This window comes from Vidua chalybeata, chromosome 30, assembly GCF_026979565.1.
Source record: "Vidua chalybeata isolate OUT-0048 chromosome 30, bVidCha1 merged haplotype, whole genome shotgun sequence".
NCBI lineage: Eukaryota > Metazoa > Chordata > Aves > Passeriformes > Viduidae > Vidua > Vidua chalybeata.
In genome coordinates, this window is record NC_071559.1 from 808,687 (window position 1) to 836,677 (window position 27,991).

Sequence of the window (27,991 nt, forward strand, 5' to 3'; positions counted from 1 at the left end):
GGGGACCCTCCCCCCGGGGGGGGACAAGGGGGGAACAAAGGGGGGGAAAAAGGGGGGAACAAGGGGGACAGAAGGTGGGGACAAGAGGGGGGACAAGGGGGGGACAACTGGGGACACGGGGGGGACAAAGGGGGGACAATTGGGGACACGGGGGGGACAAAGGGGGGACAATGTGGGGACAAGGGGGGGGACAAAGGGGGGGACAAGAGGAGGACAAGGGGGGGACAATGGGGGGACATCAGGAGGGGTCCCCAACCTTGGGGGGGGACAAGAGGCGGGACCCCATCCTGAGGGGGGACAAGGGGGGGTCCCCACCCTGGGAGGGGACAACAGAGGGGGGTCCCCATCCTGGGGGGGGCGGGGGACCCCCCCTTGATCCCCCCCTTGATCCCCCCCACCCTGGGAATCCTTCCCAAAAATTGTTCCTACCTCGGGACCCCCACGGGACCCCCCCGGGACCCCCAGGAATGGGGGGATCCCCACCCCCCCCCCCCAGATTCCTGCTCTTTTCTCCTCCCCCCGCGCCGGGAGCTGAGCTCAGCTCGGAGCCGCCGGATTTGGGGCGGAAAAAGTGGAAATGGGAATTTCTGTGTCACCGCCACCTCCGGCTCCCGCCACCCCTCCCCTCCCGCCCGCATTTCTGGGGGGGAATCTCCTTTTTATCCCTTTCCCCCTAATTTTCCAGGGGTTCACCCCGCTGGGTCCGCCTCGGGGGGGGGCCTGGAAAGTTCTGGAATGGTGGAAATTCCGGGATCGCAGCTGCGGGGCGGGATCGGGGATTTGGGATCGCCGCCCCCCCCCCCGATCCCAACATCTGGCCCCGCAGCTGCCTTTCCCCGCATTCCCGATCCCTCCCTCCGGGATTTATCCCGCTGGATTTTCCCCCAAAATCCCTTCAAATCCTTTTTTTGGTGGGGGAATTTTCCACCCCACCCAGCTCCACCAGGACGCTCCCAGCGGGATTTATCCGCTCACCCCATCCCAAATCCCACCCTACACCCCACGTGGAATCCCCCCAGATCCCACCCACCTCCAGGAGAGATTTTTCCCAATTTTTTCCCATTTTCCCCCCGATTTTCCCTTTTTCCCCCCCTTTTTTTCCCTATTTTTCCTAATTATTTCCCTTTTTTTACTACATTGTCCAAATTTTTCCTTTTTTTTCCCAATTTTTTCCAAATTTTCCCAACTTTTCTCAGCTTTTTCCAGCTTTTTCCAGCTTTTCCAGCTCTGACCCCTCTCCCTGCATGTCCCGGGCCTGGCCTGGTGTTTTTCCTGCCAGGGTGGATCCGGGCGGGGGCTGGAAAATCGGGATGGGCTGGGAAAAAACAGGCGGTTCCCGCTTTTCCACCAATTTTTTAATGGCGATTTTTTTCCCCCTCTCCCCCGGGTCGGGAATTCCCTGGGCAGGGAGGATCTGGAATGTTCTGGTGGCATCCCAAATCTCTGTCACCTCCCGTTGTCCCCAAATCCCCGAGGGAATTTTCCCCGTGGTACTTTTGGGGGGATTTCCCGTTTTTTTGGGGGGTCTTCCCAGGGGGTTTTTGATGGAAATCTCAGATTTTGGGGCTGCTGGGACCCCCCAAAAGGGTTCTGAGGCAGGGATCTGTGGGGAAAACAAGGAACACCCCCAAACCCCAACATTTTCACCCCAAAAAAGCGACGTGGGGAGTGCCCCCAAATTCCCTCCCACTGCCCCAGCAGGAAAATCCCGGACTTCACCCCAAAAATGCCCCGTTGGATGGCGGGGGGTGACCCCAAATGGGGTCAGGGGGACATGGGGACATGTGGGGACCCCAAATGGGGCGGTGGGAAGGGTCACAAGAGGGGTGACCCCAAATGAGGACATGGGGATATGGGGACATGGGGACATGGGGACACAGGGATCTGGGGACATGGGGACACGGGGATATGGGGATATGGGGACGTGGGGATATAGGGACATGGGGACATGGGGATATGGGGACATGGGGACATGGGGACACGGGGATCTGGGGACATGGGGACATGGGGACACAGGGATCTGGGGACATGGGGACATGGGGATATAGGGACATGGGGACACAGGGATCTGGGGACATGGGGACACGGGGATATGGGGATATGGGGACGTGGGGATATAGGGACATGGGGATATGGGGACATGGGGACATGGGGACACGGGGATCTGGGGACATGGGGACATGGGGACACAGGGATCTGGGGACATGGGGACACGGGGATATAGGGACATGGGGACACAGGGATATGGGGACATGGAGACATGGGGACATGGGGATATAGGGACATGGGGACACAGGGATATGGGGACATGGGGACATGGGGACACGGGGATCTGGGGACATGGGGACATGGGGACACAGGGATCTGGGGACATGGGGACATGGGGATATAGGGACATGGGGACACAGGGATATGGGGACATGGAGACATGGGGACATGGGGATATAGGGACATGGGGACACAGGGATATGGGGACACAGGGATATGGGGACATGGGGACACAGGGATATGGGGACATGGGGACATGGGGATATAGGGACATGGGGACACAGGGATATGGGGACATGGAGACATGGGGACATGGGGATATAGGGACATGGGGACACAGGGATATGGGGACACAGGGATATGGGGACATGGGGACACAGGGATATGGGGACATGGAGACATGGGGACATGGGGATATAGGGACATGGGGACACAGGGATATGGGGACACAGGGATTTGGGGACATGGGGACACAGGGATATGGGGACATTGGGACATGGGGACATGGGGATATAGGGACATGGGGACATGGGGACACAGGGATATGGGGACATGGGGACATGGGGATATAGGGACATGGGGACACAGGGATATGGGGACATGGAGACATGGGGACATGGGGATATAGGGACATGGGGACACAGGGATATGGGGACACAGGGATATGGGGACATGGAGACATGGGGACATGGGGATATAGGGACATGGGGACACAGGGATATGGGGACATGGGGACATGGGGATATGGGGACATGGGGACACAGGGATATGGGGACATGGGGACATGGGGATATGGGGACATGGGGACATGGGGATTTGGGGACATGGGGACATGGGGACATGGGGACACGGGGATATGGGGACATGGGGACACAGGGATATGGGGACACAGGGATATGGGAACACGGGGACATGGGGACACAGGGATATGGGGACATGGGGATTTGGTGACATGGGGACATGAGCATATGGGGGCACATGGACAAAGGTATTTGGGGTTATGGGCCTATGGGGATATGGGGACATGGGGACATGGGGACACAGGGATATGGTTACACGGGGACATGGGGTTATGGTGACACGGGGACAGCCAGCACACGTGTGTGGCGGGTCCCTGTGCCGTGGGGTCCCGTGTCCCTGTCCCCACACATGCCCGGAATGTCCGGCCACACTCACACTCACACTCCCTGTGTCCCCCCGTGTCCCCCCCGTGTCCCCCCCGGGTTGGCCCCGCTCCCGCCCCCCTCGGCCTCCAGCGCCTTTTTGGGAAGCGCCGGTGCCGCGGCCCCCCCGCGCCCCCCCCGCGCCCGCCCGGGCTCCCGGCCAGCCCCGACCCCCCCGCGCCCCCCGCCCCGGGGACACCGGGGGGACACCCGGGGGACAGGAGGGGACAGTGAGGGGACACTGAGGCACCGGCCCGCTCTGGGGGGGTCGCGGCGCCCCGAGACCCCCCGGGCGCGGCCCGGCGGGGGTCGGGGGGGCGCGGGGGGTGACGTGGCCCCGCCGCCGGGCCGGGCTATATACGGGACTGGCGGCGGCCGTGAGTCAGGCCCGGGCCCCCCGGGCCCCCCCCGGTGACTCAGGCACGCGCCGGGACGGGGACGGGCACGGGGGGGTCCCCACGGCGGGGAGGGGGGCACTGGGGACACCCCCAGGGGTGGGGGCACAATGGGGGGGGGGCAGAGCAGGAGGGGAAATGGGGGCAGGAGTGGGACACGGGTGTTTGGGGATTTGGGAATTTGGGGACTTGGGGGTTTGGGGACTTGGGGATTTGGGGATTCAGGAACTGGGGAATTTGGGGGTTTGGGGATTCGGGGATTCGGGAATTTGGGGACACGGGGATGTGGGAATTTGGAGATTCAGGGATTTGGGGATTTGGGGACAGGGGGGTGTGGGGATTTGGGAGTTTGGGGATTTGAGGATTCAGAAATTTGAGAATTCAGGGATTCAGGAATTGGGGAATTTGGGGGTTTGGGGACATGGGGACACAGGGATGTGGGTGTGAGGGACGTGGGGACACGGGGACAAGCACGAATGGGGGGACAGAGCCAGGAGACGGTGCCAGGCCACGCGCCTGCCCACGGTCACCGTGTCACCATACGGTGTCACAGCACACGGTCACCGATCCCGGTGCCACCACCCGTGACCCCGGTGCCGCCACACGCGATCCCAGTGTCAGCACCCACAATCCCAGTGTCACCACCCGGGATCCTGGTGCCACCACACCCAATCTCAGTGTCACCACACATGATCCCAATGTCACCCCCCGCGCCCCCTGTGCCACCCCGCGCGTGCCCGGTGCGGGGCAGGAAAGGCCCCGGCGCCAGCGCATTGTTCCCCCCCCCCCCCCCCCGCCCGCCACTTCCCCCCCGGCCACGGAAACGTCCCCATTGTCCCCACAGGGGCACAGCGGGCACACAGCCGCGGGGACACGCGGGGGGACACACCCGCCACCCCCTCCGTGCCACCACCCGCGCCCCCCACCCCGGGCGCCGCCGCTGCTGCCCTGGGGGCGTCCCCGGGGGTGTCCCTTGGGGTGTCCCTGTGGGTGTCCCCGGGGGGTGTCCCCGGGGGTGTCCCCACGGTCCCCCGAGCCCCCCCCGGAGCCCCCCGAGCCCCCCAGCCCGGCCCAGCTGCGCGGCCGCCGTTGCATCAGCGGCGCTGGAATGCGGCGGCTGCCGGGCGAGGCCCCCGACCCCGGCCCCCTGCGCGCCCCCCGCCCATTGCACGCCCCCTTTGCACGCCCCCCAACCTTTTGCACGCCTCCACCCCACTGCTCGCTCCCAGCCCCCCTTGCACGTCCCTGGCCCCCCTTTGCACGCCCCCATCCCCTTGCACGCCTCCTTTGCACGCCCCCCACCCTCTTGCACGCCCCCTTTGCGCGCCCCCGGCCCCCCCCCGGCCCCCCCTTGCACACGCGGCCACGCGCCCCGCACGGGGCCGGGGGGTGTCCCCTCGTGTCCCCTCGTGTCCCCCCCTTTGCACCAGCACCGGGGGTGGGGGGGGCTGCACACGCGTGCGGTGCGGGGGGCACCTCCCCGCCCCTCCCGTGTCCCCCTGGAGGGGTCCTACTGTCCCCTCGTGTCCCCACAAGGAGGTGCCAGCGCCGTGTCCCCCCCTGGGGGTCCTGTCCCCCCCCCCCAGTGTCCCCCCGTGGGGGTCCCGCCCCTCCGTGGGAACGGCTCCAGCCCCGGCCCCGTTTCCGCTCTTCCCTTCCAGGAAGCGACGCCGGGATCCGGCCCCCCCCGTGTCCCCCGCGGTGTCCCCTTCCTCCCTCGGTGTCCCCTTCCTCCCTCAATGTCCCCTTCCCCCTGCAGTGTCCCCTTCCCCCTGCAGTGTCCCCTTCCCCCCTCGGTGTCCCCCGCGGTGTCCCCTTCCTCCCGCCATGTCCCCGGCCCTGCCACCCCCTGGCCTGGCCCCCGTGTCCTGTCCTGCAGTGTCACCCATGTCCCTCCATGTCCCCTGTGCCTGTCCCGTGTTCCGATGTCCCCAAAATGTCCCAGTACCGACAGTGTCCTGTGTTCCAGTGTCCCCTAAATGTTCCAGTGCCCCCAGTGTCCCCAGAATGTCCCAGTACCCGTAGTGTCCCCATGTCCCTGTCCCTCACGTCCCGGTGTCCCAGTGTCCCCGTGTCCCCATGTCCCTGTCCCTCACGTCCCGGTGTCCCGGTGTCCCAGTGCCTCTCGAGTGTCCACGTCCCTGCTGTCCCATCACCCTCACGGTGTCCCTGGGCTGTCCCCGATGTCCCTTGGGTGTCCTTCAGGTGTCCCCATCCCTGATGTCTCCAATGGCCCTGGGCTGTCCCGGTGTCCTTGAAGTGTCACAGTGTCCCTCGAGTGTCCCATTCCCTGATGTCCCGCTGTCCCCGGAGTGTCCCTGTCCCTGATGTCCCCAATAGCCCTGGGCTGTCCCGGTGTCCCCGGGATGTCCTGCTCGCCCCGGGGTGTCCCGGTGTCCTCGGGGTGTCCCTGTCCCTGTGTCCCGCTGTCCCCGGGGTGTCCTGCTGTCCCCGGGGTGTCCCTGTCCCTGATGTCCCCAGTGGCCCTGGGCTGTCCCGCTGTCCCCGGGATGTCCCGCTGTCCCCGGGGTGTCCCGGTGTCCCCCGGATGTCCCGCTGTCCCCGGGGTGTCCCGCTGTCCCCGGGGTGTCCCGGTGTCTCCGGGGTGTCCCGCTGTCCCCGGGGTGTCCCGGTGTCCCCGAGATGTCCCGCTGTCCCCGGGGTGTCCCGCAGTCCCCGGGGTGTCCCGGTGTCTCCGGGGTGTCCCTGTCCTTGCCGTCCCGCTGTCTCCCCGTTGTCGCGGTGTCCCGCTGCCCCCGGCGCGCCCCGCTCCCCCCGGGCTCCCCGCCGCCCGCTCCCGGTGCCGGTGCCGGTGCCCGGCGGGGCTCTGGCTCCTCCCCGGTGAGTCACGGCGGGGCGGGGCGGCCCCGGGCCCCCCCCGGGCACTTTCCGAGGGGACTCGGGAGCGGGAGCAGCGCCGAGCCCGGGCAGCCCCGACCGCCATGGCCCCGGCCCCGGCCCCGCCGCGCCGCCCCCGGCCCCGGCTCCCGCTGCCGGTGCCGCTCCCGCTGCCGGTGCCGCTCCCGGTGCTGCTCCCGCTGCTGCTCCCGCTGCTGCTCCCGCCGGTCGCTGCCTTCAACCTGGAGGCGTCGCGGCCCGCGGTCTTCCGCGGGGCCCCCGGCTCCTTCTTCGGCTTCGCGTTGGACTTTTACCTGCCCGAGCCCCGCAGGTACCGGGAATCGCGCCGGGAACCGCGCCGGGAAGCGGGGACCGCGCCGGGAACCGGGACCGCCCACGGGGAACCGCACCGGGACGGGACGGGGCGGGGGCGGCAGCGGCGCCGGGGCGGGAGCGGCCGCCGGGAGCGGGGAGGGCGGCGGGACGGGAACGGAGGGACGGAGGGACGGAGGGGAACGGGACGGGGACCGGGAACGGGACGGGAACCGGGCACCGGGAGCGGTCGTCGGGGATGGGGAGCGGCCCGGTGGGACGGGGAGCGGCCGCGCAGCGAGGCGGGGCTCGGAGGGACGGCACCGGGAGCGGGATAACGGGAACGGGACAGCGGGAACCGGGAAAGGGAAGGGCCGCCGGGAACGGGAACGGGCGGGGGCGGCGAGAACCGGGAATGGGAACGGGAAGTGTGAACCGGGAGCGGGAAGCGGGACGGGGGAGTGGGAGCAGGACCCGGGGAACGGGGCGGTCCCGGGGACTGGGCCAGGGCAGCGGGAACGGGGCACGGGGCACCGAGGCGGGGAATCGGAACCGGCCCGGGGAACCGGGAATGGGAAGCAGGAAGCGGGACCGGGGAACGGGAACCGGGAGGGTCCGGCCCGGGGGTCCCGAGCGGGGCTGAGCCCTGGTCCCCCGGTGTCCTCCGGTATCCCCCGGTGTCCCCCCCGCGCCGCCCCGCCGGGGGTCCCGGGCCCCCGCTGCCCCGGGCCCGGAGCGTTTCCTGTAACCGGAGCCGGGAGCTGCCCCCGGGGGGCTCGGGGGGGCGCGGGGGGCCCGAACATCTGGGGGGGACCCGAACATCTGTGGGGGGGACCCACGCACGGCCTTGCCGCCCCCCCCCAGTCCCACGTGTGACCCCACAGGGGGGCCCGGGGCGAACCGGGGAGCGCCCGGTGAGGGTCCCCCGCCGCCCGGGACCCCCCCGGACCCCCCCGGCCATGTCCCCCACTCCCCCCCGGGCTTGGTGCTCCCCCCCACGGGCCGGGAGGGGTCCCGGAGCACCGGGGCTGAGCCGGAGAGACACAGGGAACACCCGTGGGACCGCCCCGGGCCTGTCGCGCCCCCCCGGGTGCCCCGCGGGTGACAAGCGCCGTGTCCCCGCGGGGTCACCCCCCTGTCCCCCCCCCCCAGTGTCAGCATCCTGGTGGGGGCCCCCAAGGCCAACACGAGCCAGCCCAATGTCACCCAGGGGGGGGCCGTGTTCCACTGCCCGTGGCCCCCCGGGGGCGGCTGCACCCCCATCGACTTCGACCACATCGGTGAGGGGACATGGGGACACCTGGGGGCATGGGGAGACACCTGGGGACACGGCGGGACACGGGGGGGGAAAGGGGACACGAGGGGTGGAAGGGGACACGGGGGGGGGAAGGGGACACGTGTGGGATGAGGACGTGGAGCGGGGGACAGGACCCCCAGGGTATGGGGACAGGGACACAGATGGGGACAGGACGTCCAGAAATGGGGACAGGGACAGGGACAAACCCCCCAGGAATGGGGACACGGGTGGGGACAGGATCCCCAGGAACGGGGACAGGGACAGGGACAAACCCCCCAGGAATGGGGACACGGGTGGGGACAGGTTCCCCAGGAACGGGGACAGGGACAGGGACAAGCCCCCCAGGAATGGGGACACGGGTGGGGACAGGTTCCCCAGGAACGGGGACAGAAGCAGGACATGGCCAGGGGAGGATGGGGACACAGACCCCCCCTACCCCGGCATATGGGGACAGGGATGGGGACACCCCCAGGGGACAGGGCCACACTGGTGGCACCCAGGAGCCCCCCAGGGCAGCTCCGTGTCCCCGTCCCCTGTCACCGTCCCCTGTCCCCGTCCCCGTCCCCATCCCCCCGCTGGCCTTGGCTCCCGTTAATGATCAACCCTGGGGCCGGGGTTGTTGGGGGGGCCGGGGGGTCCCCAGGGGGGGGAGGGGGGTGGCCTGACCGCTGTCCCTGTCCATGTCCCCCGCCAGGGACCCGCACCCACGACTTTGGGGGCAACAGCAGCGACGGCCCCGAGCCCGTGGAGTTCAAATCCCTGCAGTGGTTCGGGGCCACCGTGAGGGCCCACAACGGCTCCATCCTGGTACGGGACACCGGGGACACCAGGGGGGATGCTGGGGACAGTGGGGACACTGGGGACATTGGGGACACAGGGGACATTGGGGACACAGGGGGGACACTGGGGACAGTGGGGACAATGGGGACAGTGGGGACACTGGGGACATTGGCGACACTGGGGACAATGGGCGGACACAACGGCTCCATCCTGGTACGGGACACCGGGGACACCAGGGGGACACTGGGGACACTGGGGACATTGGGGCATAGGGGACACCGGGGGGACACTGGGGATATTGGGGACACTGGGGACACAGGGGGGACAATGGGGGGACACAATGGCTCCATCCTGGTACGGGACACTGGGGACACTGGGGACAGTGGGGACATTGGGGACACTGGGGACACAGGGGGGACACAACAGCTCCATCCTGTTACGGGACAGCAGGGGGACGCTGGGGACACTGGGGACAGTGGGGACATTGGGGACACTGGGGGGACACAACAGCTCCATCCTGGTAGAGGACACTGGGGACACTGGGGGGACACTGGGGACATTGGGGCACTGGGAGGAACGGGGCACACCGGGCACACCAGGGGGTCACCCTGAGGTGCCCATGCCCCCCCATGTCCCCCCCGTGTCCCCCCATGTACCTCCCGTGTCCCCCCCGTGGCCCCCCGTGGCCCCCCGTGTCCCCCCATGTACCCCCCGTGTCCCCCCCGTGTCCCCCCGTGTCCCCCCCCCGTGTCCCCCCGTGTCCCCAGGCTTGTGCCCCCCTGTACAGCTGGAGCCCCCCCAAGGAGGAGGGGGGGGCGCGGGAGCCGGTGGGCTCCTGCTTCCTGTCCCTGGGCAACTTCTCCAAGTTCGTGGAGTACGCGCCCTGCCGCTCAGGTGGGACCCCAAAAACCCCCCGGGACCCCAAAACACACCCTGGGACCCCCAAAAACAGCCCTAAATACACCACAGGACTCTCAAAAACACCCCGGGACCCCCAAAAACAGCCCCGAATACACCCCAGGAGCCCCAGAAGTACCCAGCTCCTCCCTGCCACTCAGGTGGGACCCTAAAATACCCCTGGGATGCCAAAAAACACACTGGGACCCCCAAAACCAGCCCCAAATACACCACAGGACCACCAAAAACACGCCGGGACCCCCAAAACTAGCCCCAAATACACCCCAGGAGCCCCAGAAATACCCAGCTCCTCCCTGCTGCTGAGGTGGGATCCCGAAACAGCCCAGGACCCCCTAAAAACCTCCTGAGACCCCCCAAAACACCCGCAAAACACCCCAGGACCCCCACATTACCCCCCCTCTGTGCCCCCCCAGACCTGAACTCGGCGGCCGGGCAGGGCTACTGCCAGGGGGGCTTCAGCGCCGAGTTCACCCAGGTGGGCTGGGGGGACTCGGGGGGCTGGGGGAGTGGAGGGAGGGGGGATCTGGGGGGTTTTGGGGGGGTTTGGGGGTTTGGGTTTTTGGGGGGGGTTGGGGGTTCAGGGGGGTCCCGGGGAGCTTGGGGGTTGGGGTTTTTGGGGGGTCCCGGGGGGTTTGGTTTTTTTGGGGGGGTTCGGGTTTTTGGGGGTTTTTTGGGGAGTCCCGGGCAGGTTTCCGGGTTGAGGTTTTTGGGGGGTTTGGGTTTTTGGGGGATCCCGGGGGGTTTGGGGTTTTTGGGGGATTCGAGTTTTTGGGAGGTCCCGGGGGGGTTGGGGTTTTGGGGGGGTTCGGGTTTTTGGGGCTTTTTGGGGGGTCCTGGGCAGGTTTGGGGGTTGGAGTTTTTGGGGGGTTCAGGTTTTTGGGGGGTTCTGGGGGGTCCTGGGCAGGTTTGGGGGTTGGAGTTTTTGGGGGGTTCGGGTTTTTGGGGGTTTCTGGGGGGTCCCGGGCAGGTTTGGGGTTGGAGTTTTTGGGGGGTTTGGGTTTCTGGGGGGTCCTGGGGGGTTTGGGGTACAGCCCCAGCTGAGGGGGGTCCCCGCTGTCTCTGCAGACCGGCCGGGTGCTCCTGGGGGGGCCTGGCAGCTACTTCTGGCAAGGTGAGAGCCTGGCCTGGCCTGGCCCTGTGTCCCCGCTGTGTCCCCAGGGTCCCCTCTGTGTCCCCAGGGTCCCCTGCCTGTCCCCACTGTCCCCTGTGTGTCCCCAGGGTCCCCTGCCTGTCCCCACTGTCCCCTGTGTGTCCCCTGTGTGTCGCCCCGTCCCTGCCCACCCTGTCCCTGCCTGTCCCCTTTTGTCCCCTGCCTCCCTCCCCATCCCCCTGTCCCTGTCCCTGTCCCTGTCCCTGTCCCTGTCTCGCGGTGCCTGGGGAGGTGTCCCCAGGTGGTGCTTAGGTGTCCCCGGTGTCCCCATGGCAGTGCTGGGGTGTCCCCATATCCCCGTGTGTCCCCAGGGCGGTACTGAGGTGTCCCCATGTCCCCAGGGCAGTGCTGACGTGTCCCCGTGCCCCCAGGGCAGTACAGAGGTGTCCCCATGTCCCCAGGGTGGTGCTGAGGTGTCCCCGTGTCCCCAGGGCAGTACTGAGGTGTCCCCGTGTCCCCAGGACAGGTGATGACATGTCCCTGTGTCCCCGTGTCCCCAGGACAGGTGATGTCGGCCACCCAGGAGCAGATCGCGGCCGGGAACTTCCCCGAGTACCTGATCCAGGAGGTGCCGGGACAGCTGCAGACACGCCAGGCGGCACCGAGCCACGACGACAGCTACATGGGTAACATGGGACACCTGGGGACACCTGGGGACACCTGGGGACCTGGGACACCTGGGGGCCATGGGGGACATGGGGACATGGGACACCTGGGGGGCATGGGGACAGCTGCAGACGTGCCAGGCGGCACTGAGCCACGACGACAGCTACATGGGTGACATGGGACACCTGGGGACACCTGGGGACATGGGGACATGGGACACCTGGGGGACATGGGGACAGCTGCAGACGTGCCAGGCGGCACTGAGCCACGACGACAGCTACATGGGTGACATGGGACACCTGGGGGGCATGGGGACATGGGACACCTGGGGACACCTGGGGATACCTGGGGACATGGGGACATGGGGACATGGGACACCTGGGGGGCATGGGGACATGGGACACCTGGGGGCCATGGGGACATGGGACACCTGGGGACACCTGGGGACATGGGGACATGGGACACCTGGGGACACCTGGGGACACCTGGGGACACCTGGGGACATGGGGACATGGGACACCTGGGGGACATGGGGACAGCTGCAGACGTGCCAGGCGGCACTGAGCCACGACAACAGCTACATGGGTGACATGGGACACCTGGGGACACCTGGGGACATGGGACACCTGGGGACACCTGGGGATACCTGGGGACATGGGGACATGGGGACATGGGACACCTGGGGGGCATGGGGACATGGGACACCTGGGGACACCTGGGGACACCTGGGGACACCTGGGGACACCTGGGGACATGGGACACCTGGGGGACATGGGGACAGCTGCAGACGCGCCAGGCAGCACCGAGCCACAACGACAGCTACATGGGTGACATGGGACATGGGGACATGGGGACATGGGACACCTGGGGACACCTGGGGACACCTGGGGACACCTGGGGACATGGGGACATAGGACACCTGGGGGACATGGGGACAGCTGCAGACGTGCCAGGCGGCACTGAGCCACGACAACAGCTACATGGGTGACATGGGACATGGGGACATGGGGACATGGGACACCTGGGGCACCTGGGCACACCTGGGGACACCTGGGGACATGGGGACATGGGACACCTGGGGGACATGGGGACATGGGACACCTGGGGACACCTGGGGACCTGGGACACCTGGGGACATGGGGACATGGGGACACCTGGGGACACCTGGGGGACATGGGGATGTGGGGATGCGGGATATGGGGACATGGGCAGTGGCACCAGGTGGCACACAGGTGACACACAGGTGACACTCTCTCTCCCACCCCAGGCTACTCGGTGGCAGTCGGGGAGTTCAGCGGTGACACCACGCAAGGTGGGTGACAGGGGGTGACACCGAGGGTGACACGGCCACCCCCGGCCGCCACCTGAGAGTGTCCCTTTGTCCCCACAGACTTCGTGGCCGGTGTCCCCAAGGGCAACCTCACCTACGGCTACGTAAGGGGGGGACATGAGGGAACACGGGGGGACATGGGGGGGCACAAAGGGGACAAAGAGGGGACATGGGGGGACACGGGGGGACATGGGGGGGCACAAAGGGGACAAAGAGGGGACATGGGGGGACACGGGGGGACATGGGGGGGCACAAAGGGGACAAAGAGGGGACGTGGGGCGACACGGGGGGACGTGAGGGGACATGGGAGGGACACGGGGGGACAAAGAGGGGACATGGTAGGGGACACAAAGAGGACACAGGGGACATTGGGGACACGGGGGGGACACAATGGCTCCATCCTGGTACACTGGGGACATTGGGGACACAAAGGGCACATGGAGGGCACACGGGGGGCCCAAAGGGGACACGTGGGGGGCACTGGGGGGGTGGCAGTGCCCGTGTCCCCCCCCCCCCCCGCTGGCTCAGTGTCCCCTCGCTGTCCCCTTGCTGTCCCCAGGTCACCATCCTCAATGGCACCAACATGAGGTCCCTGTACAACTTCTCGGGGGAGCAGGTGGGGACCGGGGGTCCTGGGGGGGTCTGGAGCGGTTTGGGGGGGTCTTGGGGAGTCCTTCGGGGGACCTGGGAGGGTTCTGGGGGGTCCCGGGGGGGTTTGGGGAGTCCTGGGGGGTCTGGGGCATCTGGGGGGGGTTGGGGGGTTCTGGGGGGGTCTGCAGGAGTTTGGGGGGGATCTGGGGGGAGCCCAGAGGAGCCCGGGGGGGTCTGGGGGATCTGAGGGGTCTGGAGGGTCCTGGGGGCTCCTGGGGGGTCCTGTGGGTGTCTGGGGGTACCCAGAGGGGACCCGAGGTGGGGGAGGGGGAAACACGAAGGGGGGGGTGTCTCAAATGAGGGGGGCTCTAAAATTGGGTGTGGGGTCCTCATGGAGGGGTGGGGGGGCGCACGGAATTTGGGGGGGGTCGTCACCCCCCCTCACTCTGTTTTGTCCCCCCCCCCAAGATGGCCTCGTATTTTGGATACGCCGTGGCTGCCACCGACGTCAACAACGACGGGTGAGGGACCCCGGGACCCCCGGACCCCCCCAAAGTCACTCTGTGACACCCCCAAACTGACCGGTGCCCCCCGTGCCCCCCAGTCTCACCTGGTGCCTCCCCAGTGCCCCCCCCCAGTCTGACCCGGTGTCCCGGTGCCCCCGGTCGGTCTGACCCGGTGCCCCCCAGTCTCACCCGGTGCCGTTCCCGGTGCCCCAGTTGTCCCGGTGCCCCCGGTCTGACCCGGTGTCCCGGTGCTCCCGGTCAGTCTCACCCGGTGCCCTTCCTGGTGCCCCCCCGGGTCTGACCTGGTGCCCGGTGCCCCTGGTGTCCCAGTGTCCTGGTGCCCCTGGTGCCCCCGGTGTCCGGTGCCCCCTGGTCAGTCTGACCCGGTGTGTTCCGGTGTCCCGGTGCCCCCGGTGTGTCCCGGTGCCTGGTGCCCCCTGTGTGACCCGGTGTCCCGGTGCCCCTGGTGTGTCCCAGTGCCCGGTGCCCCCGGTGTGACCCGGTGCCCGGTGCCCCCGGTGTGACCCAGTGCCCGGTGTCCTGGTGCCCCCAGTGTGACCCGGTGTCCCGGTGCCCCTGGTGTGTCCCAGTGCCCGGTGCCCCCGGTGTGACCCAATGCCCGGTGCCCCCGGTATGACGCGGTGTCCCGGTGCCCGGTGCCCCTGGTGTGACCCGGTGCCCGGTGCCCCCAGGCTGGCGGACCTGCTGGTGGGGGCGCCGCTGTTCATGGCGCGCAGCGGCGCGGGGGGGGCGCGGGAGCTGGGCCGCGTGTACGTGTTCCTGCAGCGGGGGGGGGCCGCGCCCGCCGCCCCCGCCGCCCTCACCGGCCAGCACGAGTTCGGCCGCTTCGGCAGCGCCATCGCCGCGCTCGGAGACCTGGACCGCGACGGATACAACGGTACCGGCACCGGGAACGGGAACGGGAACGGGACTGGGGGCAACCGGGAACGGGAACGGGAACAGGAGCGGGAACGGGAGCGGGAAGAGGACCGGGACTGGGGGGAACCATGAACGGGAATGGGAATGGGAACGGGAACGGGAACGGGACTGAGGGGAACCAGGAACGGGAACAGGAATGGGAATGGGAACGGGACTGAGGGGAACCGGGAACGGGAACAGGAATGGGAGCGGGAACAGGAACGGGAACGGGAACGGGACTGAGGGGAACCGGGAACAGGAATGGGAGCAGGAATGGGAACGGGAACGGGAATGGGGGGAATGGGAATAGGAATGGGAACGGGAACGGAGACGGGGATGGGGACGGGGGCGGCGGGGGGAACGGGAACAGGAATGGGAACGGGAACAGCACGAGGAACGGGAATGGGAACGGGGGGAACTGGGAACAGCACCGGGGAGGCACCGGGAACAGGAACGGGGGATACTGGGAACGGGAACGGGGGGCACGGGGGGCACCGGGGGTATGGGGGGCAAAGGGGGCAAACGGGGAGGGTTTGGGGGAGTTTATGGGGGTTTATGGGGGTGTTATTGGGGGGGTTACTGGGGGTCTTTATGGGAGGGTTATTGGGGGGTTTATGGGGGGCACGGGGGGCGCAAAGGGGGAACGGGGGGATTATGGGGGGTTATGGGGGGTTATTGGGGGCACGGGGGGGTTATGGGGGGTTTATGGGGGGTTATTGGGGGCACGGGGGGTTATGGGGGGCTTATGGGGGGTTATTGGGGCACGGGGGGGTTATGGGGGGCTTATGGAGGGTTATTTGGGGCACGGGGGGTTATGGGGGGTTTATGGGGGGTTATTTGGGGCACGGGGGGTTATGGGGGTGCCCCCCCGTGCCCTCCCCCCACTGACCCCCGTGTCCAGACGTGGCCGTGGGGGCCCCGCTGGGGGCCGAGGGTCGCCGCGGGCTCGTGTTCATCTTCCGGGGGGGGGGCGCGGGGCTGCGCCCCCGGCCCGCGCAGGTGCTGCGGGGGCTGGGCGGGCCCCGGGGCCAGCCCGACTTCTTCGGGGCCGCCCTGCGCGGGGCCACCGACCTGGACGGCAACGGCTACCCCGGTGAGGGACGCCGTGTCACCCGTGTCACCTCCCGTGTCACCCCTGTCACCCATGTCACCTCCTGTGTCACCCCTGTCACCTCCCCCCCACAGCTACCCCAGTGAGGGACGCTGTGTCACACCCGTGGGATGCCATGTCACCACGCGTGTCACCTCCCGTGTCACCCCTGTCACCTCCCCCCCACAGCTACCCCAGTGAGGGATGCTGTGTCACCACCCGTGGGATGCCATGTCACCATGCGTGTCACCTCCCGTGTCACCCCTGTCACCCATGTCACCTCCTGTGTCATCCCTGTCACTCCCCCCATGTCCCTCTGGTGTCCCCCCAGTGTCCCCGTGTCCCCACATCCCTGTCCCTGTCCCCCAGTGTCCCCACATCCCTGTCTCTGTCCCCCCTGGTGTCCCCGTGTCCCCTCGGTGACCCCCCTGTCCCCACAGACCTCCTGGTTGGTGCCTTCGGGGCGGACACAGCCGTGGTTTACAGGTGAGTGTCACCTGTGTCACCTGTGTCACTGCTGTCACCTGTGTCACCTGTGTCACCTGTCACTGGTGTCACCTGTATCACCGGTGTCACCTGTGTCACCCGTCACCTGTGTTACCACTGTCACCGGTGTCACCCCCGGGGTCCCGGGGGTCCCTGACCCCGTGTCCCCCCCAGGGGCCGCCCCATTGTCCACGCCAGCGCCACCCTGGCCATTGTCCCCACCATGTTCAACCCCGAGGAGCGCGGCTGCATCCTGGCGGCCAGCGGCCACCACGTGTCCTGGTGGGTGACACCGCGGGGACAGCATGGGGACAGAGCGGGGACAGCAGGGACAGAGCGGGGACGGGGACAGAGTGGGGACAGAGCGGGGACAGAGTGGGGACAGTGGGGACAGAGCGGGGACGGGGACAGAGCGGGGACAGCGGGGACAGAGCGGGGACAGGAGGGACAGAGCAGGGACAGAGCAGGGACGGTGGGGACAGAGCAGGGACAGGAGGGACAGCGGGGACAGCAGGGACAGCGTGGGGACAGAGCGGGGACAGAGCAGGGACGGAGCAGGGACAGAGTGGGGACAGCGGGGACAGAGCAGGGACAGAGCAGGGACGGCGGGGACAGAGCAGGGACAGCGGGGAGGACAGTGGAGAGGCGATGGGGGACACTGGCGGGGACACAGGGAGGGGACACCAGCTGTTCCCAGGGACATGAGGACACTGGGAGGGGACACCGGGAGGGGACACGGGGACAGAGTGTTGGGGACACTGCGGGGTCCCTGGGTGTCCCTGCTGGGGGGACACCGAGGGGGACAGTGCTGGGGACAGCCAGGGGTGGCCGGGGGGACACTGAGGGGACACGTAGTGCCACCCCTGTGTCCTCTGCCAGCATCAATGTCACCTTCTGCCTCAACGCCTCCGGACGTCACCTGCCCGGACCCATTGGTGAGGGGACAGGGGACAGCGGGGGGGACAGGGGACAGTGGGGGGGACACGGGGACACCGGGGATGTCCCTGGCATGTCCCCGTGTCCCCAGGGGGTGGCACTGCAGCCGTGGGGACAGGACAGGGACACCGGGGATGTCCCTGAAGTGTCCCCGCGGTGTCCCCGTGTCGCCAGGGGGTGGCACAGCAGCCGTTGGGACAGCACGGGGACACCGGGTCTGTCCCTGACGTGTCCCCGCGGTGTCCCCGCGGTGTCCCCGTGTCGCCAGGGCTGGCGCTGGAGCTGAGCGTGGACGGGGCCAAGGCGGGGGGGGCGCGGCGCGCGCTGTTCCTGGGGGGGGGCGCGGGGGGGGCGCCCCCCTCCCCCACCCGGAACCTGTCCCTGGAGGTCCCCAACGGGGGGACCCCGCGCTGCCGCACGCTGGCCGTGTTCCTGAGGGTAAGGGGGACCCCGACACCGCCCCGGGACCCCGACACCGCCCCAAAACCGCCCCGGGACCCCGAAACTGCCCCGGAACCCCAAAACCAGCCCCAAAACCGCCCCGGGACCCCGAAACTGCCCCAAAACCGCCCCGGGACCCCAAAACCGCCCCGGGACCCCAAAACCGCCCCGGGACCCCAAAACTGCCCCGGGACCCCAAACCAGCCCCAAATACCCCAAAACCGCCTCCCAGGACCCCAAAAGCAGCCCCGGGGTGTGACACCCCTCGTGTCACTCCCTTGTCACTCTGGGGAGCCCCAGTGCCACCTCTGGGTCCCCCGTGTCACCTCCCTGTCACCCCTGGGACCCGCCGGTGTCCCCCCGCGGGGTGTCCCCTCGCTGTCCCTGCGCTGTCCCATCACTGTCCCCTGTCCCCAGAACGAGTCCGAGTTCCGGGACAAGCTGTCACCCATCCCAATGTCCCCTCTTTGTCCCCTCTCTGTCCCCGCGGTGTCCCCGCCGTGTCCCCGCCGTGTCCCCACGCTGTCCCCTGTCCCCAGAACGAGTCCGAGTTCCGGGACAAGCTGTCGCCCATCCCGGTGTCACTGAGCCTGGCCCTGGACCCGGCCGTGTCCCCTCCCCCGCCGGGGCTGTCACCGCTGCTGGCCCCGGCCACGCGCACGCGCCTGGAGGCCAAGGTGGGCGGGGCCACCTCTGTGTCACCTGTGTGTCACCTGTGTCACCTGTGTGTCACCTGTGTCACCCAGTGTCATCCTGTGCCACCTCTGTGTCACCTCTGTCACCTGTGTCACCTCTGTGTCACCTGTGTCACCTGTGTCACCTTGTGCCACCTGTGTCACCCTGTGTCACCATGTGCCACCCTGTGCCGCATCTGTGCCGTTCCTGTCACCTCTGTGTCACCCTTGTGTCACCCTGTGTCACCCTGTCCCCCGTGTCCCTCATCACCCTGATGTCTCCAATGTCCCCAATGTCCCCATCATCCCTCTGATGTCCCCTGTGTCCCTGCTGTCCCCTCAGCTGTCCCCTGTGTCCCTGCTGTCCCTGCTGTCCCCTCAGCTGTCCCCTCAGCTGTCCCCTGTGTCCCCAGGCCCACATCCAGCTGGACTGTGGTGAGGACAATGTCTGTGTCCCCGACCTGCAGCTCGAGGCCACCACGTAAGGGGGGACACGGGGACACCGGGGGGACACTGGGGACACTGGGGACACTGGGGGACACTGGGGACACCGGGGGGACACTGGGGGACGCTGGGGACACTGGGGACACCGGGGGGACACTGGGGACACTGGGGACATTGTGGACACTGGGGGACACTGGGGACACTGGGGACATTGTGGACACTGGGGGACACTGGGGGTATTGGGGGCATTGGGGGACACGGGGGACAACGGGGGACACCGGGGACGCCAGGGGGACATGGGGGGACACAGGGGACACCAGGGGGCTGGGGGCACACCAGGGGACACTGGGGACACTGCGTAAGGGGGGGCACTGGGGACACCAGGGGGCATTGGGGGACACGGGGGACACCACCAGGGGACACTGGGGGACACTGGGGGCCCGGGGAGGGGTGGCCGTGCCCAGGGTGGCCCTGGAGGTGTCCCCTTTGTCACCCCCCTGTCCCCCCAGGGACTGCCGGGCCGTGTCCCCGGGGGTGTCCCGGGGGTGTCCTGGGAGTGTCCCGGGGGTGTCCCCACTGTCACCGCGCAGGGACCGCCGGGCCGTGTTCCTGGGGGGGTTCCGCAGGTGTCCCGGGGGTGTCCTGGGGGTGTCCCCACTGTCACCGCGCAGGGACCGCCGGGCCGTGTTCCTGGGGGGGTTCCGCGGGTGTCCCGGGGGTGTCCTGGGGGTGTCCCCACTGTCACCGCGCAGGGACCGCCGGGCCGTGTTCCTGGGGGGGTTCCGCGGGTGTCCCGGGGGTGTCCCGGGGGTGTCCCCATGGGTGTCCCCACTGTCACCGCGCAGGGACCGCCGGGCCGTGTTCCTGGGGGACAGGAACAGCCTGAACGTGACGTTCCACGCGCGGAACGTGGGCGAGGGGGGGGCCTACGAGGCCGAGCTGCTGGTGCGGCCCCCCCCGGGCGCGCTCTACTCGGGGGTGCTGCGGCCGCACGGGGTGAGGGGGGGCGGCACGGGGGGGGCACCGCGGTGGGGAGGGGGCTTGGGGGGCTGGGGGGGCACCCTAAGGGTGGGGAGGGGGCTGCAGGTAATGGGGGGGCTTTGGGGGGTTTGAGGGGCTGGGGTGGCACCCCGGGGGTGGGAGGGGGCTGCAGGTAAGGGGGGGGTTGGGGGGTTTGAGGGGCTGGGGGGGCACCCAGGGCGGGGGGAGGGGGTCACAGGTAATGGGGGGAGGGGGTTTGGGAGGGAGTTGGGGGTGTTTGGGGGTTCAGAAGTGCCTGGGGGGGGGTCAGGGGGTGTCCCCACATATGGGGATGGGGGGTCACTGGTGGGGGGGTCACCACTGCTGACCCCCCCCTCCCATTTCACTCCGCCCCCCCACAGAATTTCTCCGCCCTGAGCTGTGAGCTGGGGGGGGGCAACAGCTCGAGCCCCCTGGTGTGCGACCTGGGCAACCCCATGAAGGCGGGGGCCAGCGTGAGTGGGGGCTGGGGGGGTTCGAGGGGGGATTCTGGGGGGGTTGGGGCAGTTTGGGGGGGATTGGAGGGGTTTAGGGGGGTGTGCGGGTCTTTGGGGGGATGTGGGCGGCTCTTTGGGAGGGTTTTGGGGAGTCTGGGGGTGTCTTTGGGGCTGTGGGAGGATTTGGGGGTATTTGGGGGGTCGGGGAGGGTTTTGGGGGTTTCATGGGTGTTTCATGGGGGGGCTTGGGGGAGTCAGGAGGATTTGGGGGGCTCTGGGGGGTTTTGAGGGGGTGATTGTGAGGGTTTTGGGGGGTCTGGGGGGCTCTGGGGTTCTGGTGGGTTTGGGGACTCCGGGCTGAGCCCCCCCCCCCGTGTCCCCATGGCCACAGATCCGGGGGGGGCTGCGCTTCACCCTCCCCCACCTGAGCGACGACAGCGACAGCGTCACCTTCGAGCTGCAGATCCGCAGGTGCGGGGCGGGGCCCGGGGGGCTAGGGGGGCACCGGGGGACACAGGGGACACAGGGGACACTGGGGACATTGGGGACACTGGGGACATTGGGGACACTGGGGATGCTGGGGACACTGGGGATGCTGGGGGGACTGGGGGGACTGGGGGCATGGGGGGGTACAGGGGGCACTGGGGGCACTGGGGACACTGGGGGGCACCGGGGACACGGGGGGCACTGGGAATACTGGGGATACTGGGGACACTGGGGACACGGGGAGCACCGGGGGGCACCCCCAGTCTGGGGAGCTGGGGGGATCTGGTTCCCCCAGTTTGGGGGGTCAGGAGGGGCTGGCACCCCCGTTTTGAGGGTCAGGGGGGGTCACAGGGGTTGTGCCACCCCCCAGTTTGGGGTCGGGGTGTCCCCAGGATGGGGGGGGTCCCTGGGGGCGTCCCCAAGATGGGTGAGGGTCCCTGTTGGTGTCCCCAAGGTTATGGGGGGTCCCTGTTGGTGTCCCCAAGGTGGGGGCGGTCTCTGTTGGTGTCCCCAAGGTTATGGGGGGTCCCGGGGGGGCCCGGGCCGTGACGCCCCCTCTCCCCCCGCAGCAAGAACGCGAACAACTCGCAGAGCGCCGTGGTGGCCGTGGCGCTGGCCGTGAGGGCGGCCACCAGGGTGTCCGTGCTGGGGTGAGTGACCACGGGGACATGGGGACAGCCAGGGGACACGGGGACACGGGGACATGGGGACAGCCAGGGGACAGCCAGGGGACAGCCAGGGGACAGCCATGGGACAGCCAGGGGACACAGGGACACGGGGACATGGGGACAGCCAGGGGACAGACAGGGGACAGCCAGGGGACACGGGGACACGGGGACACGGGGACATGGGGACAGACAGGGGACAGCCAGGGGACAGCCATGGGACAGCCAGGGGACACGGGGACATGGGGACAGCCAGGGGACAGACAGGGGACAGCCAGGGGACACGGGGACATGGGGACAGCCAGGGGACACGGGGACATGGGGACAGCCAGGGGACAGACAGGGGACAGCCAGGGGACAGCCAGAGGATAGACAGAGGACACAGGAACACAGAGGGACACACAGGGGACACACAGGGGTCACACAGGGGACACAGAGGAGACACGGAGGGGACACACAGGGGACAGCCAGGAGACACAGGGGACACAGAGGGGACACACAGGAACACAGAGGGACACACAGGGGACACACAGGGGACACAGAGGGGACACGGAGGGGACACTCAGGGGACAGCCAGGAGACACAGGGGACACAGAGGGGACACACAGGGGACACGGAGGGGACACACTGCAACACACGGACAAACAGGGGACACAGAGGGGACACAGAGACACAGAGGGACACGGAGGGGACACACAGGGGACACACAGGGAACACACAGGGGACACACAGGGGACACACAGGGGACACGCGTGGCGCTGATCCCCCGGTGTCCCCTCAGGGTGTCCCGGCCCGACGTTGTCATCATCCCCGAGGGGGGGTGGGGACCCGACCCCCCCCAGCGGCTGCAGGACCTGGGGCCACCCGTGGAGCACGTCTACGAGGTGGGGACACCGCGGCCCCAGCCGGGGGCCACCTGTCCCCAGCCCTGGGGTCTTGGTGTCCCCTGTCCCCAACCCTGGGGTCTTGGTGTCTCCAACCCTGGGGTCTTCGTGTCCCCAGCCTGGGGTCCTGATGTCCCCAGTCCTGGAGGTTCCCATGTCCCCAACCCTGGGGTCCCTGTGTCCCCAAATTGGGGCTGTCCCCCCATCCCTGAGCCCTGGGGGTCCCCAAGTCCTGACGCTGTGTCCCCGCCATGTCCCCGCCATGTCCCCCCGTGTCCCCCCCGTGTCCCCCCCCGTGTCCCCAGGTGGTGAACGAGGGTCCCAGTGCCATCAGCCAGGGCACGCTGGAGCTCAGCTGTCCCCTGGGCCACCGCGGCCACCCCCTGCTCTACGTCACCGGCCACTCGGGGCTGCCCAACTGCTCGGCCAGCCACGCCATCGACCCCCTGCGGCTGGAGGTACGGGGACACTGGGGACATTGGGGACATTGGGGGTACTGGGGGCACTGGGGACACGGGGGGGACACGGGGGACACTGGGGACATTGGGGACACCGGGAACACTGGGGGTACTGGGGACAGTGGGGGTACTGGGGGTACTGGGGACATTGGGGGCATTGGGAACATTGGGGACATTGGGGACACGGGGTATGGGGGGCATTGGGGACATTGGAGGTACTGGGGACATTGGGTGGCACTGGGGACACTGGGGATGCTGGGGACACTGGGGATACTGGGGACATTGGGGACACTGGGGACAGTGGGGATACTGGGGACATTGGGGATACTGGGGACATTGGGGACTTTAGGGACACTGGGACACTGGGGACACTGGGGGTACTGGGGACAGTGGGGGTACTGGGGACACTGGGGACATTGGGGGCATTGGGGACATTGGGGACATTGGAGACATGGGGTATGGGGGGCATTGGGGACATTGGAGGTACTGGGGACATTGGGTGGCACTGGGGACACTGGGGATGCTGGGGACACTGGGGACAGTAGGGATACTGGGGACAGTGGGGATACTGGGGACAGTGGGGACACTGGGGACGGTGGGGATACTGGGGACATTGGGGACACTGGGGACAGTGGGGATACTGGGGACATTGGGGGTACTGGGGACATTGGGGACTTTAGGGACACTGGGACACTGGGGACACTGGGGGTGCTGGGGACATTGGGGGTGCTGGGGACACTGGGGACATTGGGTGGCACTGGGGGACATCGGGAGGTGCCGGGGGGTGGCCAGGGCTGTCCCCAGGGCTGTCCCCTCTGTCCCCAGCGCTGTCCCCTCTGTCCCCACAGGAGCAGGAGCAGAGCCCGGGGCTGCACGTCCTGCAGCGCCGGGACACCGGGGACAGCGGGGACACCCTGGTGAGTGGCGCTGTCCCCTTGTCCCCCTGCCACGCCCCTGTGACCGTCCCGCCAGGGTCCCCAAGGCGGGGGCGCTGCGGTGACACCGGGGGGCGGCCAGGGGGGGACCGGAGTGACCGGGAGTGACCCAGCGGTGACAAGGAGGTGACCAGTGGTGACCGAGGTGACCAGTGGGGACAGGGGGTGACTGAGGGTGACCGGGAGTGGCCAGTGGGGCCAAGGGGTGACCAATGGTGACCAGCAGTGACCGCAGTGACCAGTGGGGCCAGGGGGTGACTGAGGTGACCAGAGGTGACCGGTGGTGGCCGCGGTGACCCCGGGGGTGGCCGGTGGTGACCCTGGGGGTGGCGGTGGCCGCAGGGCTGTCCCGAGGCCGAGTGTTTCCGCCTGAGCTGCCCCTCGGGGGGGCTGGAGCGGCAGCAGCGCGTCACCCTGCGCCTCAGCTTCCGCCTGCGGACCCCCCCCCTGCGCCAGGTGAGACCCCCAGACTGCCCCGGCACCCCCCGGGACCCCCAAACTGCCCCGGGACCCCCCCGGGACCCCAAAACACCCCCGGGACCCCCCCGGGACCCCAAACTCCTCTGGGACCTCCTGGGACCCCAAAACACCCCCGGGACCCCCACAAGGACCCCAAAACACCCCCAGGACCCCAAAACACCCCCGGGACACCCAGACTGCCCTGGCACACCCCGGGACCCCAAAACACCCCCGGGACCCCCCCGGGACCCCAAACTCCTCTGGGACCTCCTGGGACCCCAAAACACCCCCGGAACCCCCCCGGACCCCCCACGGGACACCCTGAGCCCCTCAGGATCCTGGGACCCCCCCAAAGTCCCAGAGAACCCCCCAGAACCTGGCCCGAATCCTGGGACGCCCCTGGAACCCCCCAGAACCCCCCGGAGCCCCTGGGACACCCCAGGAGCGGCCCTCGGGTGTCCCCTGGGTGTTCTGGTGGCACTGCTGGGATGTCCCCCCGTGTCCCAGTGGCACCGAGGGGGTGTCCCCAGCTGTCCCCACCTGTCCCCCCGTGTCCCCGTGTCCCAGCCGCAGGTGTGGCCGCTGTCCCTGCGCTGTGACGCCGAGTTCCGCGTGCTGCGGCTGCCGTACCGCCTGCGGCCCGAGCCACACCCGCGCCACCGGCTCCAGGTGACACCGGGGACATGGGGGACACGGGGGACACGGGGGACACAGGGGACACGGGGGACATGGGGGGGACACAGCTCCTGTACTGCCTGTGGCCCGAGCCACACCCGCGCCACCGGCTCCAGGTGACACCGGGGACACGGGGGACATGGGGGACACGGGGGTGACATGGGGGACACGGGGGACACTGGGGACATGGGGGACACGGGGGGGACACAGCTCCCGTACCGCCTGCGGCCCGAACCACACCCGCGCCACCGGCTCCAGGTGACACCAGGGACACTGGGGGGACACTGGGGACATGGGGGACACTGGGGACATGGGGGGACACAGCTCCCGTACTGCCTGCGGCCCAAGCCACACCTGCACCACCGGCTCCAGGTGACACCGGGGACACCAGGGGGACACTGGGGACATGGGGGACACTGGGGACATGGGGGACACGGGGGTGACATGGGGGACACGGGGGACACGGGACACTGGGGACATGAGGGACCCTGGGGACATGGAGGTGACATGGGGGTGACACCGTGGGTGACGCTGAGGTCTGGGGTGGCAGGAGGTGACAGCGCTGTCGCGGTCCTGCCCCGAGGCAGGCAGGGAGGGTCCCAGTGTGGGTGGTGGCACTGGGTGGCAGTGGGTGACACTGGGTGACACAGGGTGGCACTGTCCCTGTCCCCAGGTGGTGACAGCGCTGTCGCGGGCCCGGCCCGAGGCGGGGGGCGGGGTCCCGGTGTGGGTGGTGGTCCTGGCCGTGCTGCTGGGGCTGCTCCTGCTCGGCCTCCTCTGCTACGGCCTCTACAAGGTGGGGCTGGGGGGCTGGGGGGGGTTGGGGGGGTCTGGGGGGGCTCTGGGGGGATTTGGGGGAGCTGGGGGTGGTCAAAGTGTTCTGGGGGGGTCTGGGGCGTCTCTATAGGGTGGGGTTGGGGGGATTTGGGGGTTCTGGGGGGATTTGGGGGGTCAAAGGGGTCTGGGGGTCTCTGCAAGGTGGGGATGAGGAGCTAGGGGGGCTGGGGGGACACTGGGGGACAACTGGGGGACACTGGGGGGCACTCGGAGCACAGGGAGGTGGGGACACAGGGAGCACTGGGGACACTCGGGGAGGGCACAGGGACACGGGGTGTGGCCTCCACGGTGGGGGTTTTGGGGTCCCCCTGACCCCCCTGTTCCCCCAGCTGGGGTTCTTCAAGCGCTCGGGGCCCTACGGCACCGCCATGGAGAAGGCGCAGCTCAAACCCCAGGCGGCCTCCGAGGCCTGAGGGGACCCTGCGGGGACAGGGACACCCGCGGCGGGGGACACCCCCGGCGGGGGACACCCCTGGGCTTGGAGACACCCACCGCAGGGGACACCCACGGGTGGGGACACCCACGGCAGGGGACACCCATGGCCAGGGACACTCCATGGCCAGGGACACCCACAGCGGGGGACACCCACGGCAGGGGACATCCACGGCTGGGGACACCCACGGCTGGGGACACTCCATGGCTTCAGGACATCCCATGGTCTGGGACACTTCACAGCTTGGGGACATCTCCACAGCTTGGGGACACTCCATGGCCTGGAACACGTCACAACTTGGGGACATCCCCACTGTTTGGGGACACCCCAGGGCTTGGGGACACCCCATGGCCAGGGGGCATCCCACGGCTTGGGGACCCCCGCAAGGACAATGTCACCTGCACGGCCAATGTCACCTGCATGGCCCGTGTCACCTGCACCGGTGACATCCCCCACTCCACGCCCCCGGCTGGGGACACCCACGGCGCCCACCCCCACACTGGCACGGCCACCACCGGGCTGAGGACACTGCCACAGAACTGTCACCGGGCTGTCACAGAATTGTCACCGGGCTGGGGACACTGTCACTGAACTGTCACCCTGCCAAGGACACTGTCCCAGGAACTGTCCCTAGGCTGTCACAGAATTGTCACCGGGCTCAGGACACTGTCATTGAACTGTCACCGGGCTGGGGACACTGTCACAGAACTGTCACTGCATTGGGGACACCGTCCCATGAACTGTCACCGCCCTGGGGAACCACCAGGACGTGTCCCCATGGCACAGCTGCCATCACCGGGTTGGGGACACCAAACTGGGAACCCCCGGACTGGGAACAACCCAGGATGTGTCACCAGCGGGAACTGTCACCACCGGTGGCAACTGTCACCACGGGACTGGGAATTGTCACCACTGGAATGCGAATTGTCACCAGTGGCAATTGTCACCACCAGACCAGGAATTGTCACCACCAGGAACTGTCACCACCAGACTGGGAATTGTCACCACGGGACCGGGAACTGCTGGCACATGGGGTGACACCGAGCTGGCACCGACACGGCCACTGCAGGGGACACTGGGACACCAGCAGGACACTGAAGGGACACTCCTGGGACACCAGGACACTGCAGGGGACGCTGGGACACCAGGACACCTGTGGGACACCAGGACATGTCCCCAGCGCTGTCACCTCCCCCGGGACAGGACCCGCGGGTGGGAAAGCCGCGCCCCGCTGGCACCTGGTGGCGGTGTCACGGTGTCACCCTGTCCCAGCGCGACCCGGGGACGCTGCCACCTGCTCCTGGTGCCACCCGCTGCCACCCGCTGTCCCCCGGTGTCACCGCCCTGCACTGCCCTGCCCCCGCCGCGGGCACCTCACTTTGCACTGACCCCGAGTTTGGGGGCACAGCCTCGACCCCCCCTGTCCCCGGGGTGTCCCGGGGTGTCCCCGGTGTCACGGGGGGTTTGCACTATGGCGGGGGGCGCGGGGGGGGCGGCTTCGGTTTGTATTTAATTGGGGGGGGCGGCCTCGGGGCCCCCCAATAAATGAGTCTGACCCA

The 27,991-nt window shown here is 68.4% G+C and overlaps 1 protein-coding gene across 1 annotated transcript; it reads left to right on the plus strand.

Moving 5' to 3' along the window:
* The first annotated feature begins 6,768 nt into the window (after window positions 1-6,768).
* Window positions 6,769-27,984, plus strand: ITGA5 (integrin subunit alpha 5). The gene is made up of 30 exons (XM_053967303.1): window positions 6,769-6,995; window positions 8,129-8,256; window positions 8,968-9,080; window positions 9,821-9,947; window positions 10,385-10,446; window positions 11,037-11,082; window positions 11,622-11,747; window positions 12,995-13,039; window positions 13,118-13,161; window positions 13,617-13,673; window positions 14,117-14,169; window positions 14,847-15,052; window positions 15,974-16,165; window positions 16,603-16,648; window positions 16,823-16,930; window positions 17,528-17,583; window positions 17,853-18,022; window positions 18,565-18,702; window positions 19,113-19,180; window positions 19,989-20,139; window positions 20,526-20,618; window positions 20,992-21,071; window positions 21,656-21,736; window positions 22,533-22,635; window positions 22,941-23,093; window positions 23,942-24,010; window positions 24,371-24,484; window positions 25,055-25,156; window positions 25,836-25,958; window positions 26,329-27,984. Exons 1-30 carry the CDS (start codon window positions 6,769-6,771, stop codon window positions 26,410-26,412), a joined length of 3,165 nt encoding a protein of 1,054 aa, XP_053823278.1. The 3' UTR covers window positions 26,413-27,984.
* The last annotated feature ends 7 nt before the right edge of the window (window positions 27,985-27,991 follow it).

Bases quoted from the DNA above. Each gene is read 5' to 3' on its own strand.
- ITGA5 (XM_053967303.1), top strand. From the start codon at position 6,769: ATGGCCCCGGCCCCGGCCCCGCCGCGCCGCCCCCGGCCCCGGCTCCCG. The intron at 11,748-12,994 runs GTAACATGGGAC...CTCCCACCCCAG, and splicing joins CCACGACGACAGCTACATGG to GCTACTCGGTGGCAGTCGGG. The intron at 24,011-24,370 runs GTGAGTGGCGCT...CGGTGGCCGCAG, and splicing joins GGGACAGCGGGGACACCCTG to GGCTGTCCCGAGGCCGAGTG.